The sequence below is a fragment of the Stigmatopora nigra genome, chromosome 2 (genome assembly GCF_051989575.1).
Source record: "Stigmatopora nigra isolate UIUO_SnigA chromosome 2, RoL_Snig_1.1, whole genome shotgun sequence".
Classification (NCBI taxonomy): Eukaryota; Metazoa; Chordata; class Actinopteri; order Syngnathiformes; family Syngnathidae; genus Stigmatopora; species Stigmatopora nigra.
Window position 1 is genome coordinate 12,664,383 of NC_135509.1, and position 19,927 is coordinate 12,684,309.

The 19,927-nt window shown below is 39.4% G+C and overlaps 2 protein-coding genes across 2 annotated transcripts; both read left to right on the forward strand.

Moving 5' to 3' along the window:
- The first annotated feature begins 455 nt into the window (after positions 1–455).
- Positions 456–5,246, forward strand: fan1 (FANCD2 and FANCI associated nuclease 1). The gene is made up of 13 exons (XM_077740888.1): positions 456–1,830; positions 1,903–2,043; positions 2,251–2,452; positions 2,538–2,771; positions 2,850–2,981; positions 3,297–3,405; positions 3,467–3,586; positions 3,666–3,830; positions 4,113–4,269; positions 4,384–4,487; positions 4,567–4,761; positions 4,854–4,982; positions 5,051–5,246. Exons 1-13 carry the CDS (start codon positions 756–758, stop codon positions 5,186–5,188), a joined length of 2,901 nt encoding a protein of 966 aa, XP_077597014.1. The 5' UTR covers positions 456–755; the 3' UTR covers positions 5,189–5,246.
- A 1,256-nt stretch (positions 5,247–6,502) lies between these two features.
- On the forward strand, positions 6,503–19,187 carry LOC144210319 (disintegrin and metalloproteinase domain-containing protein 10-like). Its single transcript, XM_077736930.1, has 16 exons — positions 6,503–6,675; positions 8,977–9,127; positions 10,570–10,688; positions 11,806–11,964; positions 12,443–12,543; positions 13,015–13,164; positions 13,549–13,641; positions 13,747–13,930; positions 14,352–14,515; positions 14,642–14,825; positions 15,407–15,557; positions 15,625–15,808; positions 15,893–16,001; positions 16,085–16,305; positions 16,557–16,683; positions 17,065–19,187. The coding sequence occupies exons 1-16, from the start codon at positions 6,609–6,611 to the stop codon at positions 17,250–17,252; spliced, it is 2,352 nt and encodes a 783-aa protein (XP_077593056.1). The 5' UTR covers positions 6,503–6,608; the 3' UTR covers positions 17,253–19,187.
- Positions 19,188–19,927: the final 740 nt, after the last annotated feature.

The following is a 19,927-nucleotide window of genomic DNA, read 5'->3' on the forward strand; positions in this document are numbered from 1 at the left end:
TTATATATATATTATGACTTAATACTTTTATTATTTTATTTTATACCTAATATATATATATATATATATATATATATATATATATATATATATATATATATATATATATATATATATATATATATATATATATATATATATATATATATATATATATATATATATATATATATATATATATATATATATATATATATATATATATATATATATATATATATATATATATATATATATATATATATATATATATATATATATATATATATATATATATTAGGTATAAAATAAAATAATAAAAGTATTAAGTCATAATTACAGTCTACTATCATACGTTTATACAAAACGAGCATGTTGTTTTGATTTTCCCGGGGAATATTAATATATTGAATTATTTTCACTCAATATTATTGAGCATGGGAGAAGGGTAAACATATCGATGCGTTTGTATTCGATTGCTGCTGTCTTAAATGATCGTTGCTCTACTTGTCGTCTCTGTTAAGTAGCACTGACGCTCATGATCAAATGTATATGTACCACATTTTGATCATTCGTCCAGGTTGTGTATTGGTTTGATTTATAAAAATGATACTTTTGACTCTATTAACTGAGAGACGAGCACCCTTTCTTGCACTTTGGAGCCTCTACAAAAGCGATTAAATATGCGCGTTAGCAATAGCAGCTGATTCTTAACGAGAAGTGACAGGAAAATATAGTTAAACCCCTTTTTTTTAACATTTATTTTGTCGTCTGTCATGGCTGACAAAAGAGACAAAAACAAACCCAGGCGGAGTTTGTCATTGTCCAAGAAAAAGAAGAAATGCGGAGCTGATGTCAACACGACCCCCATCACGTCATTCTTCTGCAGCCCTCAGCCTCCAAAAGTTTCCTGCCCGCTTTGTGGTCAAATGGTTCCTCGATTCAGGATCAATGAACACATCGATTTGCAGTGCAAGAACTTTGAGAGAACCGACAGCCAGTGCTCATCAGCAAATAATACGGTCGAGTCACCCAGCAGGATTTCTTCTGAGTCTTTAAAGGATCCAGAGCTTTCAGAAGAAGGAACTGAGACAAGTCCTTATTTCAAGACGAGAACCTCTTTGAATGTGTCTCGGGGGATGAGCAGCAAAACTGTCGTCAGAACGTTGGATTTGGGAAGCATCTCTACCAGGTTATCAAAAACAGGACAAAGAAGAGATGAGAGAACACACACGGATGTGAAACATGCACATCCAGATCTGCATGAAGACTCTATGAAAGATGTTAGCAATTCTCAGAAAGAAAATCTTGTCAGTCTGGCTTCAGAAAAATTCACAGACTCAGAAACATCCATCCAATTACCAGCAATTAACCCTGAGACGTGTCCAACAACAGTAGCAGCAGTAAGTTTGTCAAATCTGGAAAAAGACCCTAAACCAGAAACCCGGTCAAAGGTCAAACGGAAGAAGAATAAGGCACCTGACATTGGTAATGTATCTGATTTAACCAAGAAACCAAAACATGAAGGAATCATGTCAACAGAAGCAATGACATTTGTTGAACAGGGAGGGGACAGTTTAAAAATGAAAACCCAAGTCGCTTTGACTGTTGATTGTGATTCGCATTCATGCTCAGACAAGCCCTCTCACATTTGCCACGATTTACAAACGGGGAGCGTGTTTGAGAAGAGCATCAGTGAGCAGACTGGTAACACGTCACCCCCACAAAAACTGCCCTATTACCTACGCAATTTTCAAACTGTCCTCCGGGCTGTTTTGGAGAACGAAGATGACAGAGGCCTTTTCGACCAAGATGACATGGTGCTGGTTCAGGCTTTTGAGAACCTCTCAGGTAGGCCCAAATACTTTAAAAATGCTGTAATGTACCTTGCTGTCAACTTGTATTCCTCTCCTTCCTTTAAAGTCATGGGACAGAAGTTGTACGTCAGACTGTTTCAGCGAAAGCTGAAGTGGCTCCAAGTGGATAAATTGGATTATGGAGAAATATCCAGTAATTTGGGGCCTATTGCTCAGGAATTAGTGCAAGCAGGCCTTCTGGAGGCAGGTAACGGTTATTACCGCTTATGATATGATTCATATTACACATGAGAATTCCTTTCTAAGAGCATTATGGTTTTGGGATAGGTCATGTTTTTTTTCCACTTTTGAAAACACATCATTTTGATTGATGCTGTGTTCATACAAGTCATACATTTTCTCAATGGGCCGCTATTTTGCCAAAATAAAATCTTAGCCTTTATTTTTTTCAAAGAGAATGAACTGTGCAACATCGAGGAAGTTCTCGACCTCCTCCCAGCGCCTGAGCTTAAAGCATTGGCAAAGACTTTTCACCTGGGCAATTCTGCCACTCAAAAACAACAGCTGGTGGATGGTCTCCTCCATCTAAGCAAGCAGAAGTCGCTCTTCTCTTTGAGCAAGGCTCAAAGCAACATTGGTGCTGTCATCCTGAAAAGGTGACATTGCACTATGTATGTTAACATTTACAAAAGACTTTCATTTTCTCATCTCAACCTCCCAACTGAACAATTTGTATTAAAGGGCAAAGCAGCACGCGGGTTCCTGTGTGCGTCTGCGCCGCTCTCCCCGGGCTGTCTTTTCTCGCATCCTTCTGCTCTTCTCCCTGACCGACTCTATGGATGATGAGGATTTGGCAGCGGGAGGGCAAAACCAGCTTTACACCATCCTGCTTGTCAACTCGGGGCGTCTGGCCTTTCCAGATTACACAGTGCAACGTACTGTGAAGGTCTTTCGGAAAAGAAATGACCTCATCAGGTGAGCCTAATGTGTGTTCTGGGATTGTTTAGGTGATGTCATTTTTTTTCTCACTCATGGCTGTGGCAATCCTCTCAGATATGAAGCCTCCATGCGAGTGTTGCAGGAGGTGACCTCGGCCATGCAGATAGGCCACTGGGAAGAAGCTATGGACCTTTATACTTCAGCCAAGAATGATTGGCAGGACCTGAAGATGAGTGGTGATCTCAGGTGAGACTGGCATTGGTTAAATCATCTACTACTGTCAGCTATTGTCTGATTTCCAAAATAAGACAAGCATTTATGTGTAGATTTAGAATTTAATATAGACCTGTATGCAATAAGCATGTGTTACACAGCATACGACTCTGTGGATTAATTTTGTGACGTGATTTACGTGAAAAGACGATAGCTAATTTATTTGTTAGCACAACAGATTTTAGGTCAATCAAAGGCACATGAAACAAATCATGAGCTTGGATGAAATACTTGACAATGTTTATCTGCTTACTCTTATCTTAATTTAATATGCTGTTGTTTCTTTAGTCACCACAAAGAGCTCCCAATATTCCTACGTAGTTTCACCACAGGATGGGCCTACACTCGTATATTGTCAAGAGGCGTAGAGATATTACAGAGGTTACGTCGATATGAGGTTTGTTCCTTAAATTATTATTATTTTTTTCTACAATCTAATTTTTGTTTCAATATTCCAGGAGGCTGTCGATGAGTTACGGTCTTTATTGGTCCAGGACGTTTACTGTCTTGACAGTCGAGGGCGCTGGTGGGACAGACTGGCGCTGAACCTTCAACAGCACTTAAAAAAACCTGATCAAGTGAGTATATGGAGTTGTTTTTTATTGACTTGTTGAAATTCCAAACCTGTTTTGAATTTTCACTTCTGATGGTAACCAGGCTATCTGCGCTATCAAAGATGGGTTGTCCGACCCCTTTGTGCGGACGGGACATAAGCTCTCCCTCCACCAAAGAGCTTCTAGGATGAGAGAATCCGCCAGTTTCAAGAAGTATCGTCCGAAGCTCCGAGATCTGCCTACTATCGATGTCCAGGATGTCAGACATGTGGGTATGACTTCAATAAAGGTTGCAGCATAAATATTTACCCTATCCTCTCGCATATATGCCGTATTTTTCACAAAAACAAAAAAAAGATTGAATCAAGATTTTCCCTTCAAAGTAATGCATTTGTATTCCCTATTAAAATGAATATGGAGGTGAAAATTGTGAATCATTAGAAATTGTCAAATTTTGCGATTTTTAAGGCATTTTTAAGGGTTATGCGTGGCTAATATGGGAGAAAAGAGGGCAAATGTGTTAATACCTTTTGGATGTCTGTCCACACAGGTGACAATTAGAGGACAGTTGTTTCCCCATGAAGGGGGCACGGGAAAATCACGATTTCTTGTACCATCAAATGGAGAAGATTGCGCTGATGCCACTGTTATATGCTCTGTAGAAGAACTGTCTTTAACACATTACCGCCAGCAAGGTTTTGACCAAGGTAAGCAGCAAGCAGGACAATATGACTATATTTAAGCTCAAACCAAATTAGCTTTCAATAGCCCTCATTTATTTCAAATTGCAATTAAATCTGCCTTCATTTAAAATTAAATAGGAATCCATGGAGAGGGCTCAACATTCTCGACACTTTTTTCTCTTCTGATGTGGGACATCATTTTTATGGATGGCATACCGGACGTTTTCCGAAATGTGTACCAGGTATAAAATGTTGCATACAAACTTGAACTTTATTCATTTGTATTTATCTTGACATGATTACTTTCCCCATCTGTCACAGGCATGCCCACTAGACTTTTACACTGACAGCTTTTACGAAAACCGAAGAGAGGCAATCGATAACCGTGTACAGCTAATTAATGATGCCTCTGTAGAAATTTTGCATTCTATGTTGGAGGATGTCTGGATTGCCCAGGAGGGTAAAGTGTGTTCATGCATTAACTGGGACCGATTCTCCTCAGTTAGTCAAGCTCAGGTACTTTGTTTTTAAATAACTTAAGGTCTACTTTTGTCATAATTAAAGACTAATGTTTGTTAAATGAACACCTGGCGGTTTCTGGTTTGCAGTCTCTCGTGTCATGCATGGGTGGAGCCTTCTTAGCAGGAATCGTAGCGCGGATGGCCAAAGATTTTCGGCACTGTCGTGGAGGTTTGCCCGACCTTGTCGTGTGGAATACATCCAATAACAACTACAAGGTGAGATCTTTTTTTCTGTAAATGCAGTGATGTAGTGTATTTATGTTGGGGATGTTTGTTTTTTTTAGCTGGTGGAGGTGAAGGGACCCACTGATCGTCTTTCCCAGAAGCAACAGATCTGGCTGGATGAGCTGCAAAAACTGGGGGCTGATGTGGAGGTCTGTCATGTGGTGGCAACTGGTGCTAAAGGCTCTCGTGTGGAATAAAAAGACAAAATGGGAGACTATAATGGTCAAAAACTGAAATAAAGTACTTTTTATGTGAGTTGGGCATTTTTCTTGGATTGTGAAACAACCGCTTCCACCAAAAAAAAAGGAGTATTTTCATCATCATTCAACACAGCCAGGATCACTAAAAGCTTTCAGCTCCAGATAATCAGAGCTCACCCAAAATTTTTGGTGTTTTTCTTTTCTCTGACATTGTGACCCAGATATTTCATCTTGAAACAAATATTACCACCGATGACCAAGAATTGCTGACACTTATATCATTTTAGAATATGTCAGTGTATTATACTACAACTTGTGTCAGTGAAATTCTTAGAAGGTAATGAAAGATGAATTTAAAATCCCATGAAGAAAATATGTTACGAGTTATGAGCGGGGTCAAGGAATTAAATTCATATCTCAGGAAAATAAATGAAAGGATGAATCTGTCCACAGTTTAGTATTACGTGTTTACAGGTTTCGTAATTTTAGGGTACAGTTTACTCATCTGTACCCACAATTAAATAATCTGGGGGTCCAGTTTACTAATCTATATCCACAATTCAACATTTCTTGGGTCGAGTTTACTAATATGTACCCACAATTCAATAATATGTGGGTACAGTTTACTAATATGTACCCACAATTTAATCTTTGGGTAAATTGACTAATATGTATCCACCACAATTCAATAATCTGTGGGTATAATTGCCTAACATGTACCCACATTTAAATAATCCATGGGTCCTGTTTACTAATCTGTACTCACAATTCAATAATCTTTGGGTTGAGTTTACTAATATGTACCCACAATTTAATTTGTGGGTAAATTTACTATTACATGTACCCACAATTAAATAATCTGTGGGTACAGTTTACTAATCTGTACTCAGAGTTCAATAATCTTTGGGTCGAGTTTACTAAAATGTACCCACAATTCAATAATACGTGGGTACAGTTTACTAATATGTACCCACAATTTAATAATCTGTGGTTCCAATTTACTGATATGTACCCATAATTTAATCTGTGGGTGAATTTACTATGCACCCACAATTCAATAATCTGTGGGTACAGTTGACTAACCTGTACCCACAATTGAATAATCTGTGGGTACAATGCAGTCATCTTTGACCAGAGTTTTTATATTACCCATAAAAATGATATTTTCTACCCTGAAATCAAGGGTGTGTGTAGTTTTCCTTCAATGTGAGCACATAAACCTTTTTTTCTTTGAATGTTGTTTGTACAAATGTACCTAATAAAATGTCCGGGCGCATTCGGGGGAAGGGATAGCAACTGCGCTGCGTGTGACGTCACGCGGAGGATCGAGGGGGCGAAGCTGCAATAAACACACAGGGCGTCTGCGCCGCCTATCTAACTAGGACAATAAAGTGTAAAAGGCATCAATGCTTTAGCAATGGATGTATCCGATATGCTTCTCCTACAACTGCTCCTCTTCGCCTACTTCATACATGACACTCAAGGTGAGCGCGGACGTTTTGTTGACGAGGGGGAGCCTCCGCGGATGAAATATGTGGAGAAGGGCTTTGCCGAAAGGCTGCCCGGTTAGCTTCGCGGCTAATGTTCGGGATGAGCGGGGCCTACTTGTTATGAAGGGGAGTGCACCCTTATCGCCGCGTTCTTTCTTCAAAAGCGAGACGCGTCGGAAAGTCGCGCGCCCATTCGGGCGGCGCGTTGAAATAAAAGCACGTTATTGCTCTTTTTCCGCGTGTTGTCACCGCTCATCTCGCCACTTTATGCTGTATTTCGGTGCCCGTGTCCCCGACGTCCATTGTTGGGAGAAGATGGGAGAAGCTGACTTGACTGCCCTCGGCGCATCGTTAGCTTGAGGCTAAGCCTCACTGTTTTTGTTTTCTTGAATATACCTGGCCGAGAAAAAGTCAATCTACACGTTTTGCTTGCCACGTTACATTTAAACAATTTATTTAAAGTGTTTATCCAGTTTTTGTCATGTCTTGCGACTACCTACACTGGTAAATGACTCTTATTTTTTAGCTAACGGGAGAGGTATGTTGGTACATAAATCAACACCAGGGAGGTATACTATCAATAAAGGTTTTGGTTTTCGATTATTTTTCATGTTTAATTGTTGGAATGCACTACCGTTGCTTGTTTTTTTGGTGTTTAAAGACACTTGATTCAAGTAGTTATATAGATTTAGCCATTTTTCTGTTGGTCCAGAAAAAAACAACAACAATTTCCTGTCAGTTCTGTCGAGAATCCATTGCGGATTAACATGACCTGCCTGACCGAGTCTATATTTGTTTTTCCCATAGAAAAGAAATTATAGTTTTTTTAAAAGTTCATATTTATATTCATAGGATAAATCTTCGTGAATTGGTTCTTAACGCATTCACTGCCACTGATGTTGGTAGATCTCCAAAACAATTGAATTGGCTTGGACATCTGTCACCGTCAATGGAGGTCAACAAGTACATTTTTCACGGTGACGCGTGTATGTGGTTCTTTTGTGGGTGTGATCGAGTTGTGAATTTGCCACATGTGTACATCACTGGAGCGTCATCTACATTTTGTTGTCTCAATTCCTTCATTCTCGATATCGACATAAAGAAAATAAACAAAAACTGTGTTGTTCATTGATACGCTGACCAAAGTTCAAATCTATATAGGAAATGATTATATCAGATAAACAATATTTAGCAAAATCAAAAAGATACCAGAAGTCATTTTTCTATATGTGGGCTCTCATTGAAAGCTCATTTCATGATTTTTATGATCTTTTTGGAATAAATTTGAAATGACGTAGGCCTTCTTTTCACCTAATGACATGAATGTCTTTTTGGAATATTTCTAAATAGTCTTAAGCTCTGGTACTCACCTCAATGAAAAATTTAATGTTAACACCTAAATTTTTCATAATGCACAAGTGGTGAAATAACCAAAGCTCAGTTTATTTAGAACAGCTTTTACATTGTTATTCTGGATGATGGAAATTCTGCTTCTCGGCCATAATTACAGGGAATCACATAGTGCTTTTACTGAAAATACCCCCTGTTGGTTTCCATCGCTTTCCATAATATGAGCCTCCACATTCTTTGCAGTACTCGGCAGATAGTTCCATCACTGTCATTATACGCTGCACATTTCCGAGAGTTGCGTTGTTTTCTTTTGTCCGAATGGAATTCAGGCAGCTTTTGGACTCCGAAGCAGACGAAGAAATGGCTGGAGGTGCCCAAGCAATATTCTTTTTCATGCCCACCACCCACTCTTTATGTGGAGAAATAATTCTACTTTGACATTTGGGGCTGTTGTTGATCATAGAAATGAGAGCGGTAGCAGTTCCATTTCATTTAAATACATATTCCCACTTTAAACGCAATACACTGGGTCTTTTTTCCCCATCTGTAATTTTAACCGTAAATGTCAAGTGTCCTAGCAATTATTCCATTGACAAAATATAGTAAATACATGTTACATGGTTTGAGCGCTTTGATGTCATAATTGGCTAATTTGTAATTTTCTTTCACCTTGCCAATTCAAACACACCCTGGTAACGCTTTCAAACCTGTCTTTTTATTTGGCAGTGTTATCATAGATTTACTTAGGTATATTACCCCTTGAATGTGGATGAATATATTATTAGCATGAACATGCATCTGAGCGATCTTGAGATCTCATAAGCTGCCAAATTGGACATTTTTTGTCCAATGAACAGATTGCTGCCTTTAAATTTCTTACAAGTCTTTTTTACTTCTGGAAACCTAATACTGTAGCGTTTGTCTTGGTCTTTCCTCTCCAAACAGGACACTATAGGAATCCTCTAAACAAGTACATCCGGCACTATGAAGGTCTTTCCTATGACACACAACTGGTACACAGCAACCACCAGCGAGCCAAGCGGGCAATCTCCCAACAAGACCAGTTTCTACATTTAGATTTTCATGCTCATGGAAGGTTAGTTAATTTCATTACTATACTAGATATTAGTATATTATCATAGATGTCTTCTCATCCCCTATTATAAAAATCCATGTTGAGAAATTAACATGGCTGATATCTTAATAGGAAGGGGAATCTAAATTAAACAACCGACACACTCAGCGGCGGAAGGTCAACTCGGTGACACAGTTTCAGTTTTTGTCGTTGGTGACTTTATAACACAATAAAAGGATAACAGTTGATTTCCTGTCTGATTATAACTTTTGTTCTTGTGTAATAAATGAAAGTAGTGTTTGACATGAGTCTGATTCACCTTGTAAAAAGGGTGTGGACTGCTGAAAATGCTGAGTTTTGCTACCAATGGGTGGAAGTGAAACTTAGCAAGCGTGAACTTTATAACTTGGTCAAAGCCTGCCATTGTATTAGAATGAAATAAAGCAGTTAGTGAAACCAGTCCACTGTAACTTTGCTCCTCTATGAGCAGTGTGTTTTTCAACAATACCCTTTAACTGCATAATTGTTTATAATTGTGATGTGTGCTTTCCCTCAGTTTCATTCTTTTATTAATACACTGTTCACAGTTATGTATCTGTTATTTGCTATTTGTGCTTCATCTGTTAGACTTTTTATTATAGTTGTATGGTCCATTACAGCAGAGAGAACTTCAGGAATTTGCCAACAAATTTATCACCCACGTATAGTTGGAACATTTGCAAACTGACAAAAATATCTTTATAATGTTAGCTTGCTCTGGTTCTGTGGCGTTGTACTCCAGTTTCTACTTTGCTGCAGTAGCATCAAGGTGTTTTTTTAAATTTTTATTATTTATTTTGTGGCCCTTTCTGAATACTTCTCGTTACTTTTAAGCCAATGAAAAACCAACATGCTAAGAAATACTAATTTACAAAGTGTGACTGGATTTTTTCTTTGAGGTACCATAAGAAAAGCCTTCATGTTAAACCAATTAATAGACCTTTTTTTGGATCCTATTTATAATTTGAGGAAATGGGGTGTTTTAGTAAATCATTTCCACACTCTCCACAACCATCTGGTTTGGAGCTCAGCAAGACTGTTTGTCATCGTGCGTCGAGCTGAGCCCGCTGTTGCAAGCTACAGATTCTGCTTAATAGGCGGGAGGATGATAAGAGCTGCAGAACACACGGAAGGAAGACGCCCGTTTCCTACGTGTCAGCTTCTTTTCCCGTTTGAATTTTGTTCAGCAAAACCTTTCCACTGAACATTCCATTTATTGTGCAACATCTACACCTAAAAGATAAATAGCGCTTGCAAATGTCCAAATATACCCGACATTTGCTTTTATTTCTTCCCTATTTAGAAACAATATATTCTACTGCAGTCAAACCATTTTTTGACTATATATCCCATTTCCCAAAGGATGCATGAATGGATCCAAAATTTCCAACTTCTGTTAATGTTTCTTCTTGATTTAATTTCAGGCATTTTAATCTTCGCATGAAGAGAGATACTACTCTCTTTGCACCAGACATGAAGTTGGATGTTTCAGGAGAAGAATCAACGTTTGACACTTCTCACATTTACACTGGAGAAATATATGGTGAGAAATGAATGTGTTATGCATAGACCAGACACATTTCATAGTTTGACCTCTTGCAAAATGTAATAATATCCAATTCAAGTGTTTGACTACTGCATTTTATCTTAACAAAAGCAATCATGTTTAGTTTGTGTGTGACTGTCAGAGGGTGCTTATGAAACAATCTTTAATGGTTTGTGTTTTTACATTACTGTATAAGTGTACTGCATTGTACAAAGTGCTGTTTATGCGTGGTGCCAAATGGAGAATGAGGTTGTTTACAAAAGAGGCTCGGTTAGGCCAGTCATTTGCTTTTGCAGCACACTGGCAGTGAGTTAAAAAAAAGAAAGAAAACATGCCACTGCAGAATCTATAAAGGCTTTTGCAACCAAGGGGAATTACGCAAATAGATCATTTCAACCTTTGAAACAAAGACACAAAGGAACAAATATTGATCACGTGACTTGAAAAAAATGCAAGAGAGTATGGAAACTCCCATTAGAAAACGACATCAGTGGAAACATTTTCCTGTTGGTTTTTGTTTTGCATGACTAGAAAGGAATCCATTGCTCTCAACACCATAGAACAAATGGTACCTTTTTAATACGTTCTTAAAAGTAGTCATCAAGGCTCATGCTGATCAATAGTTCTCTAAAGAAAAGGGAATTTAAAACTAAAATGTAGCAAAATGCTGTTTTCTAAAAAGAAAATCACAAGGTTGGTAAAATAAAGACAATCATTTTCTGAACTACTAATTGATATGCCACATTTGTTTAAGCCTTCTTTTTTCCCCAAAATGTTAATGCCCGTTAATCCTGTAACCGTTTGAACGTGGGCCAAATATCCGCACTCGTTAAACAGGTATTATCTGGTTCACGTTCACTCACAAAGGAAAGACGAGGAGTAATCGGGCCCTTGGGCAGACGTTAAACAATTGGCGCACAGTGACAATAAGGACCAGGACGAATCACCACTGATGTCACATTGGTCGAGTCAGCTCGTCATCACGCCGTCATGCTTGTTTGCTTTTCTTTGGGACGTGCAATTTTTATAATCCACCGTCACCACTTTGCTTCTGTGGTTCAATTTCTTGCTGTCTCCTGCCTCTCAAATAAAATCTATCAAATTTCTCCTTCAGGTGAGAAGGGCACATTGGCTCACGGCTCCATCGTGGATGGCAAATTTGAGGGCTTCATACAAAGTTACCACGGCAACTACTACGTGGAACCCACTGAGCGATACCTGGAGGGCAAAGACGTGCCTTTCCATTCTGTCATGTATCACGAGGACGACATACGTGAGTTCTTGACAACAACACGCTCACAATTATTCAAAGCGGCCATGCAGAAAGCGCTTTTGTGTCATTTTCTGATTACATATGGGTAGACGATCGGAATGTCTAAGGTCAATCCCATCGAACTGATGGAGGCGGAGTGGTGTGAGACACCCGTTAAGAGCACTGCTACCCAGGGTGCTCATTAGCTGAAGAACATGATATTTCTCTCAGGCTTTTGGCTCATTAAACCTGTCTATTGAGCAATGGTTGGGATAGTGAGCAACACTCAAGATTTCATTTTTTTTAGTCCTCTTTCACATTTTCAATCTGTTCAATATGAGAATCGGTAAAGAAAATGAGCGTACAAAGGCTCAGGTGGCGTGTGTGGATAGCGATTACCCGATCATGAATAGCATTGCAAATAGAGTGACTCAGGGGGATAAGAAGCTAACAATGTCTCCATAATCCTGACAATGTTGTGTCGGCCTCTTTCACTTAGACTATCCTCACAAGTATGGCCCAGAGGGAGGATGTGCTGATAGCTCCGTGTTTGAGAAGATGAGAAAATACCAATCCTCTGCTATAGAAGAACCATTCAAGGTGAACTTTCACCCACACATGTTGTCCTGTAATGAAGTTAAAATGATGACTCTTAAGTTTTGTCTGGAATGAGATCCAACACAAAAGCTCTATTACACACACATACATGATCACAGACACTCATACCTGTGCACAATATGGAAGTTTCAGTTAGCTACCATCAAATGTTAACTTCTCAAGTTGCTACTAATTGTATATCTTGCTGAAAAAGCTAAAATACTAGCAACGTGAAAGAACGTCAACACACATTTTAAATCACTTGCCGTCATTGGTGGTGATGGAAAAATCACACTAGCCTGTTTTTACATTGACCACATAGTACTATGGTATATAACCAATGGTTAGGTCACCAATATAAGGAGAGGATAAAAGATATCAGATATGGTTTATCCAGCAAGGGCTTTGTTATTAATGTCTGCACTCTATACTATGTTTGATTGATGTTCAATTCATTTCCTCCTTTGTCACCAGCCACTCCACAGTGAAGCAGTGGATAATGAATCTGTGATGTTGAGAAAGAAGAGGATGGCGCAAGCTGAGAAAAACACATGCCAGCTCTTCATCCAAACAGATCACCTCTTCTACAGGCATTACAAGACAAGAGAGGCTGTCATTGCTCAGGTGGGATGCAAATAAACAGATGAGCTTGCGTGGGATTAAGTGAGCCACTCATAACGCACGCTTGATTGTGTAACATGACACGCTATAGTGACTCACGACATTTGCTCTCGGAACCTTCTGCGCGCTCATTAGCACGGACAGCTCCCTTTGTTTCAAGCTTTTTGTCACACTTTAGCTAAATGGTGAATCAATACAAATGAATAGACTTACTGCAAAAGAACAATCGTAATGGTGAAAAGGATTTCAGTTCTTCTCAATCAATTCATGTACTTTTCATTCAGTTTATTCAAAAATCATCAAAATGAAGCACCATTTTGTGGTTAAAAAAAACAATCAGTTCCTCTAATTCTTGTGGTCATGTGTAATCATGTCATATGTTTTCAGATTTCTAGCCATGTCAAGGCCATTAATGCCATCTATCAAGGCACAGATTTCTTAGGGATTCGCAACATCAGTTTCATGGTGAAAAGAATCCGGGTAAGACTTCTATTTAAGCCCTTTGCACTCACTTTTGTTTATGTTGGAAATACTCCTCACCGTTTCTCCTCTAAACAACCCCCCCCCCCCCCCCCCCCCAAATAGATAAACACCACCAGTGACGAGAAGGACAGATCCAACCCGTTTCGTTTTGAAAACATTGGCGTGGAAAAGTTCCTGGAGCTGAACTCTGAGCAGAACCACGACGACTACTGTTTGGCCTATGTCTTCACCGACCGAGACTTTGATGATGGCGTGTTGGGTCTGGCCTGGGTGGGAGCCCCCTCAGGTACCCTAATACTACTGTCCCAGTCAGATTAATCATTATTTGTCTATTTGATGATAATTTTATAAATACATGGAATCTTTTTGAAAATAAGTGCTGAAAATGAAATTAGTTCTGAATCTCTTGAGTTATAGGCAGAAATACTTGATAGGAATTTTGAAGTTTTTGCTTTCGGTTGGTTTAAAACCTTTTCCATTCACTTTTGCCATGACGAGTTGAAACATTGTGTTGAAGACATTCCAGTACTATTTGGTCTTTCATTCTAACTGAGTGACTAATGGCAAACACAGTCAAGTATTTTTTGTGGAGATAATAAAACTAGTATTTCTAATCTCTTTTTAAAAAAAAATCTCGCTTATCTCACAACATTACATGCATGCTTTGGAGGAACGCTTGTTTAAAAAAATGTGCTTATCTTTGTTAGGGAGTTCTGGAGGGATCTGTGAAAAAAGCAAGTTGTACTCGGATGGAAAGAAGAAATCTCTCAACACAGGCATCATCACAGTCCAAAACTACGCCTCCCACGTGCCTCCTAAAGTCTCCCATATCACCTTTGCGCATGAAGTAGGGCACAACTTTGGATCCCCGGTGAGTAGTTCATATAATAATTCATTCCACTGGCAGTAAGAAGGATTAGATGGAGCATGGCTACCTTTTGTCTCCTCATTTTCATTTAACGTTTATGGTTTTTTTTTTCCCCTCGCTAATACACAGCATGACTCCGGGTCTGAGTGCACGCCAGGTGAAGCCAAAAGCCAAGACAAAAAGGAGAAGGGCAATTACATCATGTATGCGAGAGCTACGTCAGGAGACAAGTTGAACAACAACAAATTCTCCATATGTAGCGTGCGCAACATCAGCCAGGTGCTGGAGAAAAAGAGAAGCAACTGTTTTGTTGGTAAGTAGTAGGCTGTTTGAGGAAAAACTTAAAATGTAAGAAGTTGCATTGGCTGTCAAGAAAATATCAGCGTTATTCCAGTATTTTATCATCAGATGGGGGATTTTTTAAATTTATTTTACACCCACTTCTTTACCGCATTGCTCTATTTAAAGCAGATATCTCCAGCAGGGTTAAATAGATATATGCATAAAAACTCATATTTTTTTCAATAACTTTGGCTCCATGCAATGCTTTGTATTTTTGAAGAGTAATGATTTAAGGATATACATTGAGTGGGAGATGGATTCAGCAAAAATCCACTATCCCCCCCCCCCCCCCCAAAAAAAAATAAAATAAAATAAAAATAAAAATAAAACAATTCTAGGCTAATTCCAAATAGATAATTTCACCCAGCGCTTGGATGGGTTGATTGCAGTTTAAGGGGAGCAGTGGGTGATTATGACAGATTTGAAAAGTGTCTTAAAAAATAAGATTGCCGACCGTCACAATACAGCAGATCTGAACCCAAGTAAGATTCTTGTAGCAGATGTCTTGTCGCCGGGAACATTTTTTCTCATATTTCTTCCCTTACCAACCAGAGTCTGGTCAGCCCATCTGTGGAAATGGCCTGGTGGAGCCAGGAGAAGAGTGTGACTGCGGCTACAGTGACCAGTGCAGGGATCAGTGCTGCTACGATGCCAACCAGCCCGATAACAAGAAGTGCAAATTAAAGCCCAACAAAATCTGCAGGTAGATTTGCAAACTCTCCGTCTGTACATTTCCAAACCAAGCTAACATCTTCCACTTTGGCCCTCAGTCCCAGCCAAGGTCCCTGTTGCACCCCCGAGTGCGGCCACAAGGGGCGCAACGAAAAGTGCAGGGACGAATCGGAGTGCGCTCATCAGGGCATGTGTAACGGAGTGAGCCCACAGTGTCCGTCATCGGAGCCCAAGGCCAACTTCACCGCCTGCCACGGCGAAACTCAAGTCTGTCTGAACGGGGTGAGTGATTGGAAGTCATTGAGATTCAAGGCCCCTCTGTCACGTGGCTGACATTCCTCTGGCACCCCCGTTTCGTGCCCACAGGGCTGCTCCGGCTCCATCTGTGAGAAGTACGGCCTGGAAGCCTGCACGTGCGCCAGCCAAGAAGGAAAGGATGAAACGGAGCTTTGTCACGTGTGCTGCATGGAGAAGAGTGAGTCACGTGCTTTAACGGTCGCCCCAAGAGGGTTTTTTTTTTGCCTCCTGTCATTTTCTCACCGTGTTTTGTCTCTCCAGTGAATCCCAACACATGCAGCAGCACGGGTTCGGAGCGCCTGGCTCGTTTCTTCAACAAGAAAGTGACCACCCTGCCGGCTGGCTCGCCGTGCAACGATTTCAAGGGTTATTGCGACGTGTTCATGAAGTGCCGTCTGGTGGATGCGGACGGCCCCCTCGCTCGCCTCAAGAAGGCCATTTTCAACCCGGAGCTTTATGAAAACATTGCAGAGTGGATTGTGGTAAGTAAAATCTCTTATATAGAAAGAAGGAAAAAAAATCCTGGGAAGTATAGGCTTTGAATGTCATTCTTCATTTGGGGGGAAAACTATGTAAACATAATTATGGAAACCTAATACTGCATTAGAACAATGGTGTGTGAATGTGAACCAATGTAAAATACTTAAGGCATGGTAAAAAGGTGTAGATAATTTAAACTATTTTTGGTAGTGTCTGTTTACCATGTAAATCTTTGATTTGATTTGACTTTCAGGCCCACTGGTGGGCAGTACTGCTGATGGGAATCGCTCTCATTATGCTCATGGCTGGCTTCATTAAGATCTGTAGTGTACATACACCCAGCAGTAACCCCAAGCTTCCGCCGCCAAAACCACTTCCGGGTGAGTCCATGCACGTGATTGAGTATAGTGATAAAAATTCCTTGTGCTAATATGCTAATATATAAAAATGTATCACGTAAAGTGTTGAAAAGTATTTTTCAATTCATGTATTTATTATAATATTTTAAAAATATATTTAATTTTTCTTATTTTTCTGCTCAAATATGTGCAAGCCCAAGTAAAATGTATAATATTCAATGTATTTATATTTAAAAAAAAAACTAAAATTCTATCATATTTCATTGGCAGAATCCGAACATCAAGGTTTTTTATTTTGTATTTATGTTTCTAACAATTTTCTTTAACCTAACCACAATATTTGGGAGGAGAGCGATCTATTTTTTTTAATACATCTCATTGAGATCCTCCCTCTGTCCCCAGGCACTTTGAAGCGACGGCGAGCGCAACAGCACGCCAACTCCCAAGTGCAGCATCAGTCGCAGCACGGCGGTCAGCGGCAGGGCCAGAGGCAGCCTCAGCGGCAGTCCCAGCAGCAGCAGCAACAGCAGCACCAACGGCACCATCGCCAGCCCAGAGAGAACTATCAGATGGGCCAAATGAGACGCTGAGACCTCTGCAGCGCTGCCCCGCAAAAAAGAAAAAAAAAGAAAAGAAAAAGCTCTCCCCCTCCGCCCGCCACCCCCTCCAATGCCTTGGCTCCTCCTTGTGCCTACAGTGGGAAACTTAAGCGTCACTCCATCCAAAGAAAAGCTCGTCGGTCACCGCCGTCCGTCTCCGCCATCTCCAAGACGCGCGACAGAAGAGGAAAAAGCCGGCGACTCAAGAATTCCTCCACCGCCGCCGCCGCCACGCAATCTGGCTTCTGTTTTCCACGGTCATCTCGTTTCGCTTCATTTCAAAGGAGTGCCAAGGAGTTTTAAGGAACCATCTGTAGCTTTAGTCCACTTTTGTGCTGTGTTTGGGTTCTGTTGCGATGTCGTCTCGAGTGACGCGCTTGTGGCCGCCGGTGAGTTGTCGCGTGCTTTTCTTGCGCCGTTTTCGCCACAAACAGGAGAGAGATACACTCGGCGGGGGATCGGCGCCACTTTTTTTGGATTTGCCCAAATGGGCGAAAGACACATGCTCCGTTCTCTCGTGCGGACAGTCTCCTGCATGTGACTGTACATATTTAGTGTATCATAAGTGAAAACGAACTATTTCTTCTACTGTAAATGTGTAATTCTTCACTCTTTTTTTTGTCTGTTTGTTTTGGTTTTTCTTTTATGTTTTGGTTAGCACTCTCAGGACTTTTAACACATAAACGAAGGAATGACGGTCGGCAGGAGTTCCTTGGATCTTGTCAGATCCTCTCTGCGGTCGCCCAATCAGGTGGAGTTCGTTCGTTTTGGGTCGCTCGCTTCTCAGTTTGAGCGTAGTCACCATATCCTTTTTTTTTTTTTCTTCTAATATCCCCAATGCTCATCTTTCCATTGTTTTATTTCAAGCTTGCTTGTGGCATGTGTGGGAAGCTTATTGGGAGAAAAAAAAAGCATCTTTTTGCGTTTTACCCATTTAATTGGGCTGAATGAAAAATAAATAACCACTAAATAGAACCGCCATGAGAAATAAGGAAAACGGCAGAAGTTGAAGGCGACTGTCACTTTGATTAAAAGTCTTACTGAAGCGTATGGAAGTATGTTTCAAAATGATGTGGGGTGTATGTGTTTCAAAAGTTGTTCTTCAAATAGAAAATCTTAACTTTTCTGGGCATGCACAGGCATTCATTTAATATGACTTGATTAGTCCAGGATTTATCTCAACAATATACTGATGACAATTAATGTGAAAATGAAAGAAAGTTTTGTTGAAGTAAGATTTTCACATATTACATTGACTTGCTGCTCCACCGTCTTTCACTTCCTAAATTAAACCGCTTGTATTTTATTTTATTTTTTCCTTTCACTAAATAACATAATTCCATGGCCTCAGCACGATTGTTTATGCTTTGGCAGGCAGACTAATACTTTGACACTTAACAATTAAGCACATAATTTTTTAGCATTATGTAGTTATTTGGAATTGAGTTTATCTTGGCATTATTACGTTTAATAGAGTGCATGCAGTTCAATTCACAAGTAATGTCTTACAACACTGTCCTGAGGGATTTGCTCTGAAGAGGAAAAAGTGTCACAGTTAATGTCACGTGTGACGCAACCAAATCAGACTTATGTCTGTATTAACATTTTTGATAAAAAAAATATGAAAAAAATTTTGACTCTTGTTTAAATGTCTTTTTTTTTTTTTGGGGCTCCAGAATCGAAGATGTAAACTTGTACAGTTCTTTGAAAATTTGCATTTCATCGAAAACTGAAAATTACATTTTGATACATCTGTTGATTCTTTTCTGTTTCATTCCAATTTAAAGATGTTCTCTTATGTGACAAACCTCTTAAGTTATTTATGTTCTTATATGTGCTAGTTCAACTGGAGTTTGCTTATAATACTTTTCCTCTCCACTGTCATCAATGATATATATATATAAAAATTGAGTGTGATGGATTAAATGTGACATTCTCATTTTTGTCTTTGATATCCTGTGGCATGGTTTGGCTAGAAGAGCAGAAGAATAATGCCTGTAAATTGACTTCTCATTTCATAGTCTTGGTAAAAAATAAAAATTAAAAAAAGGAAAATATTTTATCTAAACGTGCACTGCAATGTCCAAATTGATTTTGAAATGTCGTATAGGTGATGTAGGCCGAAAGATCACACGATTAAAAAGTAATACTACTGTCTGATTTTAATGTTCACTGTGTTTTATACAGTATTGGAAAACTTTTGTTCACTTTGAACATTTCTTACAAAAAAAGCAAAAACATTCAATTGTACTGTGCAAAGAGATGTAATTTTTTGGAGTACTTGAAATGCATTAAACAACTCATTCAATAAATTAGACCACTGTTTACTGTTAGCTTCTCTCTCTCTGAAGAAGCTTGCTTTTTTCTTTTTTACTTTACTAACTCATTTTGACCCATGTGCGACAGAATATGACACATTTATTTGGTCACAATATTTTGTGCAGAATTGTAAATAGTAGTAAGTACACAATTGCAATTCCACTCTTAAACTGTTGGGGGCAGTGTGGCCCATGTTGGATCAACATAAATCAATGGGAGAAGAGACAGCCGCCAGACATTCAAATTCATTTGTGAAATAACAGCAGTTATTTTTTAAAGATCCGACTTTATTACACTGCAAATTCATTCCCTGGTGAGTCAGATCATCATTTCCACAGTTCAGTTTA

Excerpts from the sequence above, each read along its gene's own strand:
- LOC144210319 (XM_077736930.1), top strand. The coding sequence starts at position 6,609 with ATGGATGTATCCGATATGCTTCTCCTACAACTGCTCCTCTTCGCCTAC. Across the intron at positions 10,689-11,805 it reads TTACACTGGAGAAATATATG|GTGAGAAGGGCACATTGGCT; the intron begins GTGAGAAATGAA and ends TTTCTCCTTCAG. Across the intron at positions 16,306-16,556 it reads ACATTGCAGAGTGGATTGTG|GCCCACTGGTGGGCAGTACT; the intron begins GTAAGTAAAATC and ends TTTGACTTTCAG.
- fan1 (XM_077740888.1), top strand. The coding sequence starts at position 756 with ATGGCTGACAAAAGAGACAAAAACAAACCCAGGCGGAGTTTGTCATTG. Across the intron at positions 3,831-4,112 it reads ATGTCCAGGATGTCAGACAT|GTGACAATTAGAGGACAGTT; the intron begins GTGGGTATGACT and ends CTGTCCACACAG. Across the intron at positions 4,270-4,383 it reads CCAGCAAGGTTTTGACCAAG|GAATCCATGGAGAGGGCTCA; the intron begins GTAAGCAGCAAG and ends AAAATTAAATAG.